General features: G+C 42.3%; 1 protein-coding gene across 2 annotated transcripts in view; it reads left to right on the forward strand.

The window, feature by feature from the left end:
* lin7a (lin-7 homolog A (C. elegans)) overlaps window positions 1-15,918 on the forward strand; it is an 88,934-nt gene that overhangs the window by 22,396 nt on the left and 50,620 nt on the right. For both annotated transcript variants that reach the window (XM_078417373.1, XM_078417372.1), the window contains exon 2: window positions 1,646-1,764. In XM_078417373.1, coding sequence (XP_078273499.1) covers window positions 1,646-1,764 — 119 coding nt within the window. The remainder of the gene's footprint in view (window positions 1-1,645; window positions 1,765-15,918) is intronic.

The raw sequence follows: 15,918 nt of genomic DNA on the forward strand, positions 1-15,918 counted from the left end.
GCCCTCCCTTGGCGAGTCTGCTGCTGCTCTCAGCAGATCTCGCTGGAGCATTTGCTCCATAAGCCGTTCCATTCGGCTTAGGCGGCTGCCAGTGCCGCTCTCTAGCGGTGTGGCATCTTCATCCGAATCGTCGGATACTACCGCCCGGTTCTGGCTGCAGGTACCTCCAGCTCGCTGCTCAGGCTGCACTAGCGGTGCTGGGCTCGGCTCGGTAGTTTGCCGCCTCTTGCCCCCCCTCCAAAGAACGTTCCTCAACGGATAACGAACGGGGGCGAGCTGCAAGTTTCTTCCCTCTGGTCTTGTTCATTCATGGAACATAAAACAGACAAGAGAGAAAATACTGACGGCCACGGTAAAACTTACCTGTCGGCCCGACTTTTCAAATTGTAGCGGGAGCACCTTGAACTCCCGTTCGTCGCGCTGCACTGCATGAACGCTAATGTCGCGCATGCGTGCTGGACGGGGTCTTCACGTAGTCACTCACGTGACTCCGAAATAAAACACTATAACGTGCAGCATATGACTGACTGTGGACATATAATGTTCACCATAAGGACCAGTGAATTAATATGTAAATAGTTGGACTGTCGTTATAATCTGTGACAATCACAGCCTTCTTTAGATGAATTGTTAATTTGCTTCACCACCAGCATGACCAATGCAAAGAATTCAGATTCTTGACTCCTGTATTTTTGCTGTAACGCATTATTTAACATTGTAATTTTGACAACTTCTGCTGTTATGCTGCAAAAAATGACTGTTTTGCAAAGGTTGGGTATACTCGAGCATCTAGAACTCGGTACCAATGCCTTATTTAATGATATTATTCTATGGAAAATTAAGTTTAAAGAGAAATAAACGATATCTTGCAATATTCTGAAAATGACACGAGGCTGAGACATTGTTCGATGAACTTGAAAACATTAATCAGCATGATTTGAAATATTCATTCGCAGATCACAGCCTTCACGATTCAGAATGCGAGTCCCTAACAAGATTCATTCATGTAATAATGATTTATTGGTTTGTGAAAGTGTGAGAATGGTCAGAAATGTTCCTCTCCGGGGAGTAATGTGTTATGTATTAACAATAAAGTTACAGTTCTACCCATTTCACTGTTTTATTGGTTATGTTGCCAGAGAAATAATTGAGCACTTGTGCGTTTAGGTCAATGTTGAGAGAGATTGTAAAATTTGATTCAGTACATTGTATCAGATAATTGTAAAGCTAAGCTTTGTCACATAAAACTAAAGTGGAAGGTGTGGCCTTACAATCTGCCTGTGACAACAGACTCACACTAAGCATTGCTACATCTGGCTGAATATTTCTTCATTCACTTGCCATAACTGTGGCAGCCAAGAATAAAATAACTAACTGAGTGAGAGACAGGCTACACTTAGTAATTGGACTGTCAGTTCCATCTTGTGCGCATCACATGGTTCAATTTCATTGAAATCTGAGGAAAATTCAGAATTCTGCAAAATCTGCAATTCTTTTTCCAGGACCTCTGGGCATCTGATGTGCTTACGCACAGAGAAGCCTTGATTTACCTAGTTATCGCAAAGCAAAGTAAAGAATTTCAGTACTTATCACTTGTGAATGAGTAAAATCTTTTTGTTATAACTTTTGGCGTTTCCCTTTTCAGATGTGGCTCGAGCCATCGAATTGCTGGAGAAACTCCAGGAAAGTGGAGCAGTGCCAATCCACAAGTTGCAGTCCTTACAGAGGGTGCTGCAGAGTGAATTCTGCACAGCTGTCAGAGAGGTATGGAAGTCTTTGTTAGCCCAATGTAAAACAACAGTCGTTTTTCAGCTCATGGCAGGAAGCGCTTTCAGCAAATATTTTTTGAAGCAATGTATGGTCAAAATTGATCGAAGGTGGAACAGCTGGTTAATGTCTACTAATCATGGATATTAGCTGGTCTAACATCCACTGTTTTGTTTTGTGGAAGAGTGCTCAACCCTTTAATACTGTATATACCTGCCACCTGTTCCACTCCTTAGTAAAGGTAATGACTGATCATAGATAGACACAAAAAGCTGGAGCAACGCAGCGGGACAGGCAGCATCTCTGGAATGAAGGAATGGGTGACGTTTCGGGTCGAGACCCTTCTTCAGACTTATCTGAATCATATATCTTAATCATATATCTTGATACTATTTCTCTCCTTACGTGACAATCCCTCGGCCCAATTAAACCTTTGCACTCCCTTTATCACACATACGTCTACTTTAGTTGAGGGGAATCAGATCTTTACACAATATACAATTTAGCACAGAGGTTCATTATTTTGGTACTAAATTCTCTTACTATAAAGTCCAACTTACCATTTGCCTTCATAGAATGTTTGTTGTATTTGCACATTAACTTTCAATTATAGTTATGCATCTTGTGATAGCAAAAATGAACAAAGTGTATAATTTTGCATATTTTCCATGTAATATTCATTCTGCAATATCCTTGCTCATTTGTGAAGCGCACCGATATCACCAAAGTATCTTTGCATCCTCTTTCATGACTCACATTGCTACAATCCCCATGTACTGACACTATCCTACTACACAAGCTAGGGACAATTTATAATTTTACCAAGCCAATTAACCTACAAACTTGAACGTCTTTGGAGTGTAGGAGGAAACCGGAGGTCCCAGTGAAAACCCACGAAGGTCACGGGCAGAATGTAAAACTCTGTACAGAACCCCCCATAGTCAGGATCGAACCCGGATCTCTGGTGCTGTAAGGGCAGCATCTTTACCATGGCCTCCTTCCTGACAAAGAGCCACTTATTCCTACTCTCTACTTTCTGTGCAATAACAAAACCTTAACCACCGCAGAGTATTAGTCCTACAACTGTTGCTATAATCTGTTTAATAATCAGCCTTGTGACACTTATTGAAGGCCTTCTCAAAGTTTACAATTTCTTCTTTCTGCAGACTTTAGCCTAATACCTTGTTTTGCTAAAACATCTTTTCCATGGACAATCACATTGCATTTAGTTACAGCTGCATTATTTGCAAGGGGTGCATTAGCATGTAGTGGAATCTTGCAGTGCAAGAATGAGCTATTTTTTGATCGTCTTGCCTGGTGTATTTTCGGGCAAGTCTTTAGGAAAGTGCTATCCAATTGGTTTCCACATCCTGGTTTTCCAACCAGTAAATTTTCAAGTTACATTCCCAATTACATTTCTGATTTCTGATAAGTTAATAAGTCGAATTGTAAGCAGTGTTATTAATTCATGAAAGTTGTATTGATGAAAGGTTCTTGTGTATTTCCAGTGTCTGGCTTGATATGTAGAATATTGCTTTTTTGTTTTTTTCCCCTGGAGATATCCACGGTTTTACAAATCAATGATGTAGCTTTCTAGTTACAGTCACATGCCAAAAAAAATAACTGTTTTTGACTTGGTGGAGATGCTATAATGTAATAATTGGTGCAGAATGTGTTCTGGCTCTGCACGGTCATGAAGTCAGAATTATTTGGATGAACAAATAACTGAGCTTGCATTGCTGGTGGATGAAGGGGGGGGAGGGGGGGTGGGAGGGAGGGGGGGTTCACAAAATTTAAAAGTGTTTTTTGCCCCAGGCAATTAAAATCACCATCCACACTTATGCCACTGTGGGTGACTTGATCAGCTGAAACACAATACCATTCAACACTCACATGATTAGAAATGATGGTTTCAGTAAACATTATTTTTAAATACTGTAGTCATTGGGTATTGCCAGTGATTTCCAGCACTTAAGGCGGAAAATTATTTTTAGGAAGTTTGCACGTCATGGAGACCAAATCTCTAGTGATTGATATTAACTTTAGCACTATCGGGAAGGCCGATTGATCCCTGCGACGGTAACCATGGTTACAGGCACCCCCGAGGCTGTTGGTGCGGTCGACGTCATTTCACAGCCCTTCTGTTGAAAATGAGCGGAGAATACATTGAGCTCATTGATGTATTGATGCTCCTTGTCTTGAAATCAACACACCAACCCATTAGATCACCATCTTCATTTACATCTTCCCGGCTGCCCTTCCTTTGAGACTTACCTCCACTATCCCATCAGTCCTCACATTTGCTGACATTCTACTCTGGTTAGCACCCCTCTGGCACTCTGGTTTAAACCCTCATGAGTAGCAATAGCAAACCTTCCTGCAAGGATATTGGTCCTCCTGTAGCCCATCGCTCTACTGCAAGTCACCTCTGTTTTCAGTAGAGAGCCCACTGGTTCAAAATTCTGAATTTGTGCTCGCTGCTCCTACACCTCAGCCACGCATTCATCTGTCCTTTCCTCCTATTCCTACCCTCCCCAGCATTTGGCACCGGGAGTAATCTGAAGATTATTACCTCCGAGGACCTTTGTGCCTAACTCCCTACATTCACTCTACAGAACCTGTTCCTTTGCCAAAGATAGACACAAAATGCTGGAGTAATTCAGCGGGACAGGCAGCATCTCTGGAGAGAAGGAACGGGTGACGTTTCGGGTCGAGACCCTTCTTCACACCAGTCTGAAGAAGGGTCTCGACCTGAAACATCACCCATTCCTTCTCTCCAGAGATGCTGCCTGTCCTGCTAAGTTACTCCAGCTTTTTGTGTCTATCTTTGGCTTAAACCAGCATCTGCAGTTCCTTCCAACCCTTATCCTTTGCCATCTGTGCCAACGTGACTTCTGGCTGCAATCCTGGACCCTGGCATCAGGGTGGCAACATACCATCCGGTAGTCCTGCTTGGGCTGCAGAACCTCCTCATTGAGTCTACTTTCAATGTATTTGTTGATTCTATTTTTGTTTGCTCTCTGGGATCATTAAGAGCACAATCGTATTGAACATGTTTTCTTAAATGCCTCTAACACATGGAAACACACATCCCCTAACTTGCACGTTTCTTGAGTTGTTATCCATCTCTTGCATTGGCCAAGTCTGTAGACATTTGGCCTAACTTTTCTTTCTGTGTGTTACTCTTCACCTGACTTTTATCAGCATAACCTTCTGTTTTGCCCTCCTTCACGTGCTTATCTGGCTTCCTCTTAAATACAGCTGTGTTTTGACTTCCAAAGGCAGTAGGGATTTGCAGCAAAGCAATTTAATTAATGACTGCTTTTAATGAATCCCGTGCTCAGGATAAAAGACCTGCAGGCAGGAAATGATGATCACGGAAAAACTGTTATTGAATTTGTCGTGCTGTGTGTTATAAGCATTAATTTCATGATTAAAACCATTATAGTAAAATATCATAAAAGATACGTTTCCTTTACGCAGCGCTTTAGCCATTTGTTATAATTTAAATGAACACTTTTGAGGTAACAAGAGTTACAAATATTTCCATATATGGTTATTACAATTACTCAGAATAAAATGTACTTGATTTTTTAAAGATATTGATTAGCTACTCAATGACGTGGGCAGCAATAACGGAAAATGATCAATGGGTTGTCTGCATAATGAAGAGATGGTTTCCAGGTTCATCAGTGATCTTATATGCAACGTTTGCTGGATGTAATCTCAGAAAATCTGGCTTTATAAAGCAGAATTTAATTCTGAGAAAGATTATCTTGTCACTGGGCATCAGGCGATTAATCATGACATTTATAGAACCCTGCTAGCCTCCCTAGGATTGTTAAGCTTTTGTGCAATTTTGAGTCTCCTGCAGGTTGATGGTAGATGTTCTGCTATTCACATCTGTTCGCATAATGATTCAAGACCACTGTTGCTAAATGCATATACTGTAATGATGGTTTTGATCATTGAAAGGTACATGTGGTATTTTTTGTGAAATGCAGCACTATAAACAATAATTGTATGTGCGTACTGATAATACCCATAGCGGTATAATAAGGTGTTACTTTAGTAAAATCCAATTGCTCTTTTTTATATCTACAAGAAAAGATTTAAGAATTCATGTTATTAGACAAGAGATACAGTGCAGAGACAGTTCCTTCGGCCCACAGAGCCCACTCTGACTAGCGATCAACCTGTACACTAACACTATCCTACACACTAGGGACAAAATCATAAGGGGAATAGACGCAAAGAATCTCTTGTCCAGAGTTGGGGAATCAAGAACCAGAGGACATAGTCTAAAAGTGAGGGAGGAAAGACTTAATAGGAACCCGAGGAGTAACGTTTCACACAAAGGGTGGCGGGGATATGGAACGAGCAACTGGAGGAGGTAGTTGAGGCAGGTGCTATTGCAATGTTTAAGAAATATTTTGGACAGGTGCATGGATAGGACAAGTTTAGAGGGATATGGCTCAAACGCAGGCAGGTGGCACTAATGTAGATGGGACATGTTGGCCGTTGTGGATCGAAGTGACTGGTTCCACACTGTAAGACTCTATGATTCTATGACTTTGGACAATTGACAATTTTACCAAAGCCAATTAACTTACAAACCTGTACGTCATTGGGATGCGGGGAGTAACCGGAGCGCCCGGAGGAAACCTACCCGGTCACCGGGAAAACATACAAACTCCATACAGACAGCACCTGTAATATAGGTCTCTGGTGCTGTAAGGCAACAGCTCTCCTGCTACGCCACTATGCCACCCTTTGTGAAAAAGAAAGTTGTATTTACTTTCGTACATGATAATAACAGGGTATTAACGTAAGAGTTAATAGGCATTAGTAAAATGGTTGAAGACAATTGAAATTGCAATTTCTGCAACTACAATAGTCATATTTATTGATGTGTAAAACTGAAATAACTGTATTTAATTTTCTTCAAGATGTTAATTGTCACCAGTTCCCCCTTGCAAGGTTTTATCTTGAATCTATTACCTATTAAGACCAGTTATGAATTGAATGATGTTGTTTGAATTTATAGCATAATTACATTGAACATAGAACATAGAACAGAACAGCACTAGAATAGGCCCTTTGGCCCACAATGTCTGTGCCCAACATGATGCCAAGACCATCTCATATCTACCTGCACAAAATCCATATCCTTGCATTCCCTACATATCTATTTGCCTATCCAAAAGTCTCATAAATGCCACTATGGTAAATGTCTCAACCACCATCTGTGACAGCATGTTCCAGGCACTCACAACCCTCTATGTAAAACTAAAAGTTGCCCCATGCATCTCCTTTAAACTGTACCTCTCACATTAAAGCTAAGTCCTTTAGTTTTATACTTTTTCCAATCTAGGAAAAAGGGTCTACTTGTTTACTCTATCTATGTCACTCATCATTTTTATTTACTTCTATCAGGTCTCCCCTCAATCTCCACATTCCAGAGAAAACAGTCCAATCTGTGCAACCTCTTCCTGTAGCTAATACCGCCTAAACAAGGCATAATTCTGGTAAACCTCCTCTGCATCCTTGCCAAAGCTTCCACATCCTTCCTGTATTGGAACGACTAGAACTGGACTCAATACGCCAAATGTGGCCTGAGCTACAAAGTCCTACAAAGCTGCTTCATGACTTCCTGACTCTTATACTCAATGCCTCAAACTATGAAAGCAAGCGTGCAATATGCTATCTTAATCACTCTACCTTGTCAGTTGTCACTTTCAGGGAGTCATGGACTTGGACCCCAAGATTCCACAGTACGTCAATGCTGTTGAGGGTGATGCCATTAATTGGATGTTTCCCCCTTGCATTTGACCACCCAAAGTGCAACACCTCATACTTGCTCGGATTAAACTCCATCTGCCATTTATCTCCACATTTCTGTACCTAATCTATATCCTCTGTATACCTTGACAGCCTTCCTCACAGTCCGTGACCCCAGAAACCTTGTGAACTGCAAACCTACTAACCAATCCGTCTGCGTATATGTCCATATCATTTATATCACAACCAGCGGAGGTCCCAGCACAGATCCCCGTGGAACTCCACTGATCACAGACCTTTACCCTGAATATTGTTCTTCTACCACCACCCTCTGTCTTCTATCAGTAAGCCAGTTCTGAATCCATACGACCAAGTCACTGTTAATCTCATGCATCTTAATCTTAAGAATCAACCTTCCATGGGAGACTTTATCAAATGCCTTACTAAAATCTATGCAGACAATATTCACTGGCCTATCCTCATCGATTATCTTCCTCACCTCCTCAAAAAAGCTTCCTGCAATCTCCTCTCATGCCACTCGCTCAATAACCCAGGATAAATCCCATCAGGATTGAGAGATTTATCCAGTTAAATGGACTTTAAATGGTCCTACACCTCCTTCTTCTTAACCTCAAATTGCTGTTGCGTATTAGTATTCTCTACAATGATCTCACCTTCCTCCAGTGGCTGCCTCGCCAACAGTCTGTCTCATCCTTTTCCTTCTTTGTTGTTTTTTTTGGATGTGTTAAATGTATGTTTTAGTGTTCTTTAGCTTGTTTTATGTAGGGGGTAGGGGGAAACTGTTTTTAATCTCTTACCTCGACGGAGATGCGATTTTTTTTTCCATCCGCACTGTGGCCTAACATCGTGGAGCTGGCGGCCTCTTGCTAGGGACCGACTTTGGGAGCTCCAACCTTGGGAGCCTGCAGACCTAACATCGTGGAGCTGGCGGTCCCTTTCGGGGATCGACCTCGGAAGCTCCAACCGCGGGAGCCTGCAGACTTTTAACATCGTGGAGCTCGCAGCCCCTGGTTAAGGACCGACTTCGGGAGCTCCAACCGCAGGAGCTGCGACCGCCCTTAAGCGGGGGCTTCGATCACCGGCTGCGGAAGCTTCGATTGCCCTGACTGCGGATGGTTCGACTCCCCTGAACAAAGAGGGAAGAAGATTAGACATCATTGCTTTCCATCACAGAGGAATGTGGGGAATCCGCTGTGTTGGATGTTTATGTTAACTTTTATGTAGTTGTTGTCTTGTTGCTTTGTTTAGTATGGCTGTATGGTAAACGAGTTTCATTGTACCTTAATTGGTACACGTGACAATAAACAGTCCCTTGAAACCTTTGAAATCTGTGGTCAAAACAGATGCAAGGTACTTATTGAGTACCTCACCCACATCCCCAGATGCCAAGCAAAAAATCCTTTCTTGATCCTTAAGTGGTCCTACCTTCTCCATGGTTATCCTCTTGTTTGTAATATAGGTATAAAAAGAGTTAGGATTTTTTTAAATCTGACTCACCAAAGCCATTTCATGCCCCCATTTGGCCCTTCTAAACATCTGCTTCTTTCCTCCTTTATATCTTCAAAGACCCTGACTGATTCCATCTTAAAGTTTGCATGCACTTCATTCTTCTTTTTGAAACCTCTTTGGTCATCCAAGATTTACAAACCTCTTTGCCATCCTTCCTTCTCACCGGAACTTGCAGGTTCTGAACTTCGAACAGCTGGTCTTTCAACGACTCCCACGTGTCAGATGCAGGCTCGCCCATTAACAATTGCTCCCACTGTACTCTCCCGAGCTCCTGCCTAATTGTAGTTTGCCTTACTCCAATTTAGTACTTTACCACAAGGTCCACCCCTCTCCCTATTTAAAACAATCTTAATATGTGTGGAGTTTTGTGTATCTCCACAAAGCACAACATATCTCCACAAAGCTCTTTCACTAAAATATCAGTCACCTGGCCAGGCTGATTTCCCAACACAAGTTCTATTATGTTCCTTCTTGGGTTGGACTACCCACCATCTGTTTCAAGGAACCCTCTTGGATACACCTCATAAATTCTACCTTATTTAAGCGAATGGCACTGAGCAAGTCCCAGTCAAAATGGGGGAAGTTAAAGTCATCCACTAAGGCAACCCTGTTTTTGCATCTTTCGATAATCTGTCTACATACCTGTTCCACCATCTCCCGCTTGCTATTGGGGAAGGCTATAGTACAATCTCAATAGAGAGCTTGCAATGTTCTTATTTCTAAGCTCTATCCATATCACGTCAATGGATGACCCCTCCAATATATCCTCTCTGAGTGCCGCTACGACAGTTTTCCTGACCAGTAGTGTAACTCCTCCACCTCTTTTGCATCCCTCTCGAGCATGTCTAAAACATCAAAACCTAGAAACGTTGAGCTGCCAGTCTTGTCCCTCTTGTAACCACCTTTCTGCACTATAGACCCAAGCAGAGGAATCTAGTTAAATACATGGAGGAGAGGAGAACAGAAGATTATGATTGTTAAGTTAGAAGAAGAGGAAACTTATGTATAGGCAATCCCTGGATTTTGAGCGCCCGACTTATGGACTCCTCCACATATGATTAGCTCCCATAATACTATTAAACTCAAAAGTCCAACAATAGGTTGGACAAACTAGGATTGCTCTCTTTGGAATGTTGGACAGAATTATATATTATAGACCAAGTGGACCCGTTGGGCCCAAACCTCTCCTGCATTGGTGCAGCACCCTCTCCTACCCCCCTCCCTCCCCTCCCCCTCCCCTCCCCACTTTCCCATCCCCCTCTCCATCCCCCTCAACCCCCCTTATCCACCTTCCTCCCCCCTCCCTCCCTTCCCCCCTCCTTCCTCCTCCCTCCCTAGGAGATAGATTTAAACTTTAAAATGTGAATAACTTGAAAAATATAACACCGATTTCAATAAAACTACTTGCTTTACCATTAAAGTGATGACAGTGAGTAAGGTGGGCCTAAAATTGTCAAGCTATCGTGTACCGTTTTGGCTGTAGTCCGATCACAAATAAACAAACAAACGAGAGTTTTAGTATATAGATGAGGCATAGATTGGGTAGACAGTCAGAACTTTTTTCTCAGGATGGAATAAGCCAGAGTGCATAGCTTTAAGGTGAGAGGGGCAGAATTTGAAGGAGATGTGCAGGGCAGGTTCTTTACACAGAGAGCAGTGGGTGTCTGGACTGTGCTGCCGTGGGTAGTGGTGAAGGCAGATACAGCAGTGGTATTTAAAAGGCTCTCTCGGGCACATGAATATGGAGAGATATGGATCACTGGCAGGCAGAGTTGATTAGTTTATCCCGGCATCATGTTCGACATTGACATTGTGGGTTATGTGTTATGGTTTTGACCACACATCTGCACATTCCTATGGACATCACAGCTAGTTTCTGCTCTCTCTTTACATTTAATAATTGTTCTTTCCTCTCGGCATTCTGCACTTTCATGCCTTTCCAACACCGTGGAAAACATGCTCACAATATCAAGTGAGTTTTGTGTATTTTCTGACTTACAGGCATAACTAGTTCATGGACATGATCTGAAAAAGTGTAATCCACTAAGTGGCATGTTTCAGTGCCTTAGACTTGACGTAAGACAATACAAGGTGTGATTTTGGTATCAAGCTCATGAACTTTAAGATTGTTGCACTGTTGCCAGATTGTCCTCACCTCAGTAAGAGAAGATGGACACAAAATGCTGGAGTAACTCAGCGGGTCAGGCAGCATCTCTGGGGAAAAAGAATAGGCTACGTTTCGGGTCAGACCCTTCTTCAGACTGAGCTGTCTTCCCTCATTGGTGGGTGTATAATTTAGAAGTTTACAGGAGCTCTATCAATACCCTGATAATAATTGCAGAATTTGTTCAGTTCAGTTTAGTTTATTGTCACATGTACAGTGAAAAGCTCTTTGACATCAGTTGATATTGATGTGAAATCCTGAGTTTATTACAATAATAAAATTCATAATTTTGTGCATCCAATAAAAAGTAAAATATCTCTTTCTTGCTATTTGTGTTCACGATGCAGTTCAGCTAACCCAAATGTAAATAGCATATCAAAATTATTTTTGGATCCCATGAGAGCATCCTGGAATACCAAAGGTTGCTTTGTGATTTATTTTCTTTTGTTTTTCAGTAATGTGAACTGCATCATTTCCAGGCCAGTGCTGCTAAAGATGCAACTCATTAATATGGTTATGGTTATTAATATGCTTCAGTTGAGTCATCTTTAAATGTAAGAAAAATAATTGTCTGAATAGAAATAAAATACAGAGAAAAACACAATTTTCCCCTTAGGTACATTGTAAAAGGTCACTCCCCCTCCCCCCCACCCTCCCATCTCAAATAATAAACAAATACAACATCATAATCCTTGGTTTTAAAAAATGGTGCAGAATAGCCTGTTTCATACACTCAACATTCAGCAGTGTTTTGTTATGTTGTCAAAATGTCCCAGGTTATTTGCATACTGAGTTATTTTAGGGGGTAGTCGGAGCAAAGAGACATCTGTAGGAGGTTCCAATAAGTGAACGGAATACGCAGGAAGACAGAAAGTATGTTTTAATGTTGGACACTGATAGTTTTAAGTGATGTTCAATCACTTTAACCTCCAATGGAAATAAATAACAAGATACGCACAAAACATTTATAAATAGTTTTGCTGGATATATGTTTGGCCTGATGTAATTTTTCTCATACCTTTTTATGGCGATTTTGTTTTTACCCCCAAAGCATATGAAAGCATATGAAAGCTGGAAACAAAACGTTTATGTAAAATCCAATACCGTTAGCCAGCAGTTCTCTAGTCTAAAGCATCACCAGCTAGAGTGATCCGGGCCCATTGGACCTAATGGGGATGCCACTAAAAAGTAATTGAAAGTGATTTTTATTAAATAGCATTCTACAAGAAATTATTGGTGTTTAATTCAGTTTTATTTTCTTGGACTTTGAAAATGGCACCAAAACCTGGTGACTCTTGTGTATGGTCTTAGTGGACTATTTCTATACACTTTGTCCTTAACCTGGGATAGTGCTTATGTTTAGTGATAATGTACTGAACTGTATGCAAAAAGAATTTCACTGTACCTCGGTACATATCATAATAAAGAAGCATTGAACTAAAGGGCATACATGTTGGCAGGCATTTCATCTGAAGAAGCCTCTGGCTCCAACTAGTTCAGTGTGATCCAGCCCACAAGTACTTTATTTACTGAACAGCAATGTGCGGTGCGGATGTGACATTAAACAATTGAAGCAATGCGATGCACCAAGTTTATTGTACCTCTTTCAAATGATTTGTCATTTGGATGTATCAAAAGCAGTCTTCGAGTCATTCAAACACTTCATCGTTCATGGTTTATGTACAAAGCACCATATTGTTGGTATCAAAGTATATACTTGGCAATGTATTAATATTCTGCCATTCTCACCTGGCAATCCACTCAGTTTGCAGATAATTAGGGATGGGCTATAATTGCCGGATCCGCTGGTCGTGCTCAGATCATGAAAGAAATGAATAAATAAAGTCTGGGTGATGTTGGAGGATGGCCATGGAATCCCATGCATTGGTTGTACTCGCTATATCAATAATTTGGATGATAATTCACATGATTAGTACGTTTTCAGATACAACCTAAAATAGGTGTTATTGAGGACAGTGAAGATGGTTATCAATAATTACGATGGGATTGTGATCAGCTAGGAAACTGGGCCGAAGAAGGGTGATTTTTAGTTTTATTCGGAAAAGTGTGAGATGTTGCATTTTGGAAAGCCAAACCTGGCCAGAACCTTCACAGTGAACAATGGGGCCTTGGGAGTAGTGTAGAGCAAAGGGATCCAGGAGTACATGTACATCGTTCACTGAAGGTGGTGTTGCAGGTGGATAGGGTGGTGAAGATGTTTTTGTATGATGACCTTAATCAGTCAGGGAACTGAGTATTGAAGCTACACCGTTAGTCATGACACTGGTGGGGCCACATTTTGAGTATTGTGCTCAGTTTTGCTCAACCTGCCACAGAAAAGACACCATTAAGGTAAAAAAAAGTGCAGGGGAGATTTATGTTGCCAGGACTCCAGCTTGAGACAGGGGGAGAGGTTGAGCAGGCCATTATTTTATTCCTTGGATCACACAGGGATGAGGGGTGATAGAAGTGAATGCAGAGTCTTTTCCCCCCATAGTCAGGAAATCAAGAACTAGAAACCATATGTTTAAGGTGAGAGGGGGAAGGTTTGATAGGGACTAGAGGACTGATCTTTTCACACAGTGGATGGTGGGTATATGAAATTAATTGCCAGAGGAAGTAGTTAAGGCAGGTACTAAAACAGCATTTAAAATATATTTTGACAGGTATATGGATATAAATGGTTTAGAGAAATATGGGCCAAACATGGGCATGTGGCTCTGGTTTAGATGGGTCATTTTGGTCAGCATAGACATGTTGGGCCAAAGGACCTATTTGTGTGCTATGCGACAGTTCTCCCTGATGGTTTCTATTTCAGGTTTGGGGGAAAAAGACGGCAATCTGCTGCAGTGCATTTTGTACATGGTATAGACAGCAGCCAGAAATCATGAAAGTAACACTTAAAATGGTTAATGGGATGTCAATAAACCATCACTTGTTATCCTAAATTATGTGAAGCAATTTGGCATTGTTAGGACTGCACTCATTCTTAGAGGTGGAATATGATGGAATGGTTCTTGGGTGTCAAGAGATAGGTTGTGCACTTTGTGTCGGTCCCTGGAGCCAAAATATTGTAGGTAGACACAAAATGCTGGAGTAACTCAGCAGGTCAGACAGCATCTCAGGAGAGAAGGAATGGGTGACGTTTCGGGTCGACACCCTTCTTCAGACTGATGTCGGGAGGGGGGGCGGGACAAAGATAGGATGTAGTAGGAGACAGGAAGACTAGTAGGAGAACTGGGAAGGGGGAAGGGATAGAGAGGGGAAGCAGGGACTATCTGAAGTGGGAGATGTCAATGTTCGTACTGCTGGGATGTAAACTGCCCAAGCGAAATATGAGGTGCTGTTCCTCCAATTTGCGCTGGGCCTCACTCTGACAATGGAGGAGGCCCAGGACAGAAAGGTCAGATTGGGAATGGGAGTTGAAGTGCTGAGCCACCGGGAGATCAGGTTAGTTGAGACGGACTGAGCAGAGGCGTTTAGCGAAACGATCGCCGAGCCTGCGCTTAGTCTCGCCGATGTAGAGAAGTTGACATCTGGAACAGCGGATACAACAGATGAGGTTGGAAGAAAAGAAGGGATTAAAAGTACCATTAGCAAATTTGCAGATGATACTAAGCTGGGGGGTAGTGTGAATTGTGAGGAAGATGCAATAAGGCTGCAGGGTGACTTGGACAGGTTGTGTGAGTGGGCGGATACATGGCAGATGCAGTTTAATGTAGATAAGTGTGAGGTTATTCACTTTGGAAGTAAGAATAGAAAGGCAGATTATTATCTGAATGGTGTCAAGTTAGGAAGAGGGGATGTTCAACGAGATCTGGGTGTCCTAGTGCATCAGTCACTGAAAGGAAGCATGCAGGTACAGCAGGCAGTGAAGAAAGCCAATGGAATGTTGGCCTTTGTAACAAGAGGAGTTGAGTATAGGAGCAAAGAGGTCCTTCTACAGTTGTACCGGGCCCTGGTGAGACCGCACCTGGAGTACTGTGTGCAGTTTTGGTCTCCAAATTTGAGGAAGGATATTCTTGCTATTGAGGGCGTGCAGCGTAGGTTCACTAGGTTAATTCCCGGAATGGCGGGACTGTCGTATGTTGAAAGGCTGGAGCAATTAGGCTTGTATACACTGGAATTTAGAAGGATGAGGGGGGATCTTATTGAAACATATAAGATAATTAGGGGATTGGACACATTAGAGGCAGGAAACATGTTCCCAATGTTGGGGGAGTCCAGAACAAGGGGCCACAGTTTAAGAATAAGGGGTAGGCCATTTAGAACGGAGATGAGGAAGAACTTTTTTCAGTCAGAGAGTGGTGAAGGTGTGGAATTCTCTGCCTCAGAAGGCAGTGGAGGCCAGTTCGCTGGATGCTTTCAAGAGAGAGTTGGATAGAGCTCTTAAGGATAGCGGAGTGAGGGGGTATGGGGAGAAGGCAGGAACGGGGTACTGATTGAGAGTGATCAGCCATGATCGTATTGAATGGCGGTGCTGGCTTGAAGGGCTGAATGGCCTACTCCTGCACCTATTGTCTATTGTCTATTGTCTATTGTCTATAAGAACCTCTGCCTCACCTGGAAAGACTGTTTGGGTCCTTGGATGGAGTCGAGGGGGGAGATAAAGGGACAGGTGTTGCATCTCCTGCGGTTGCAGGGGAAAGTACCTGGGGAGGGGGCGGTTTGGGTAG

Source organism: Rhinoraja longicauda, chromosome 20 (assembly GCF_053455715.1).
Source record: "Rhinoraja longicauda isolate Sanriku21f chromosome 20, sRhiLon1.1, whole genome shotgun sequence".
Taxonomy (NCBI): Eukaryota; Metazoa; Chordata; class Chondrichthyes; order Rajiformes; family Arhynchobatidae; genus Rhinoraja; species Rhinoraja longicauda.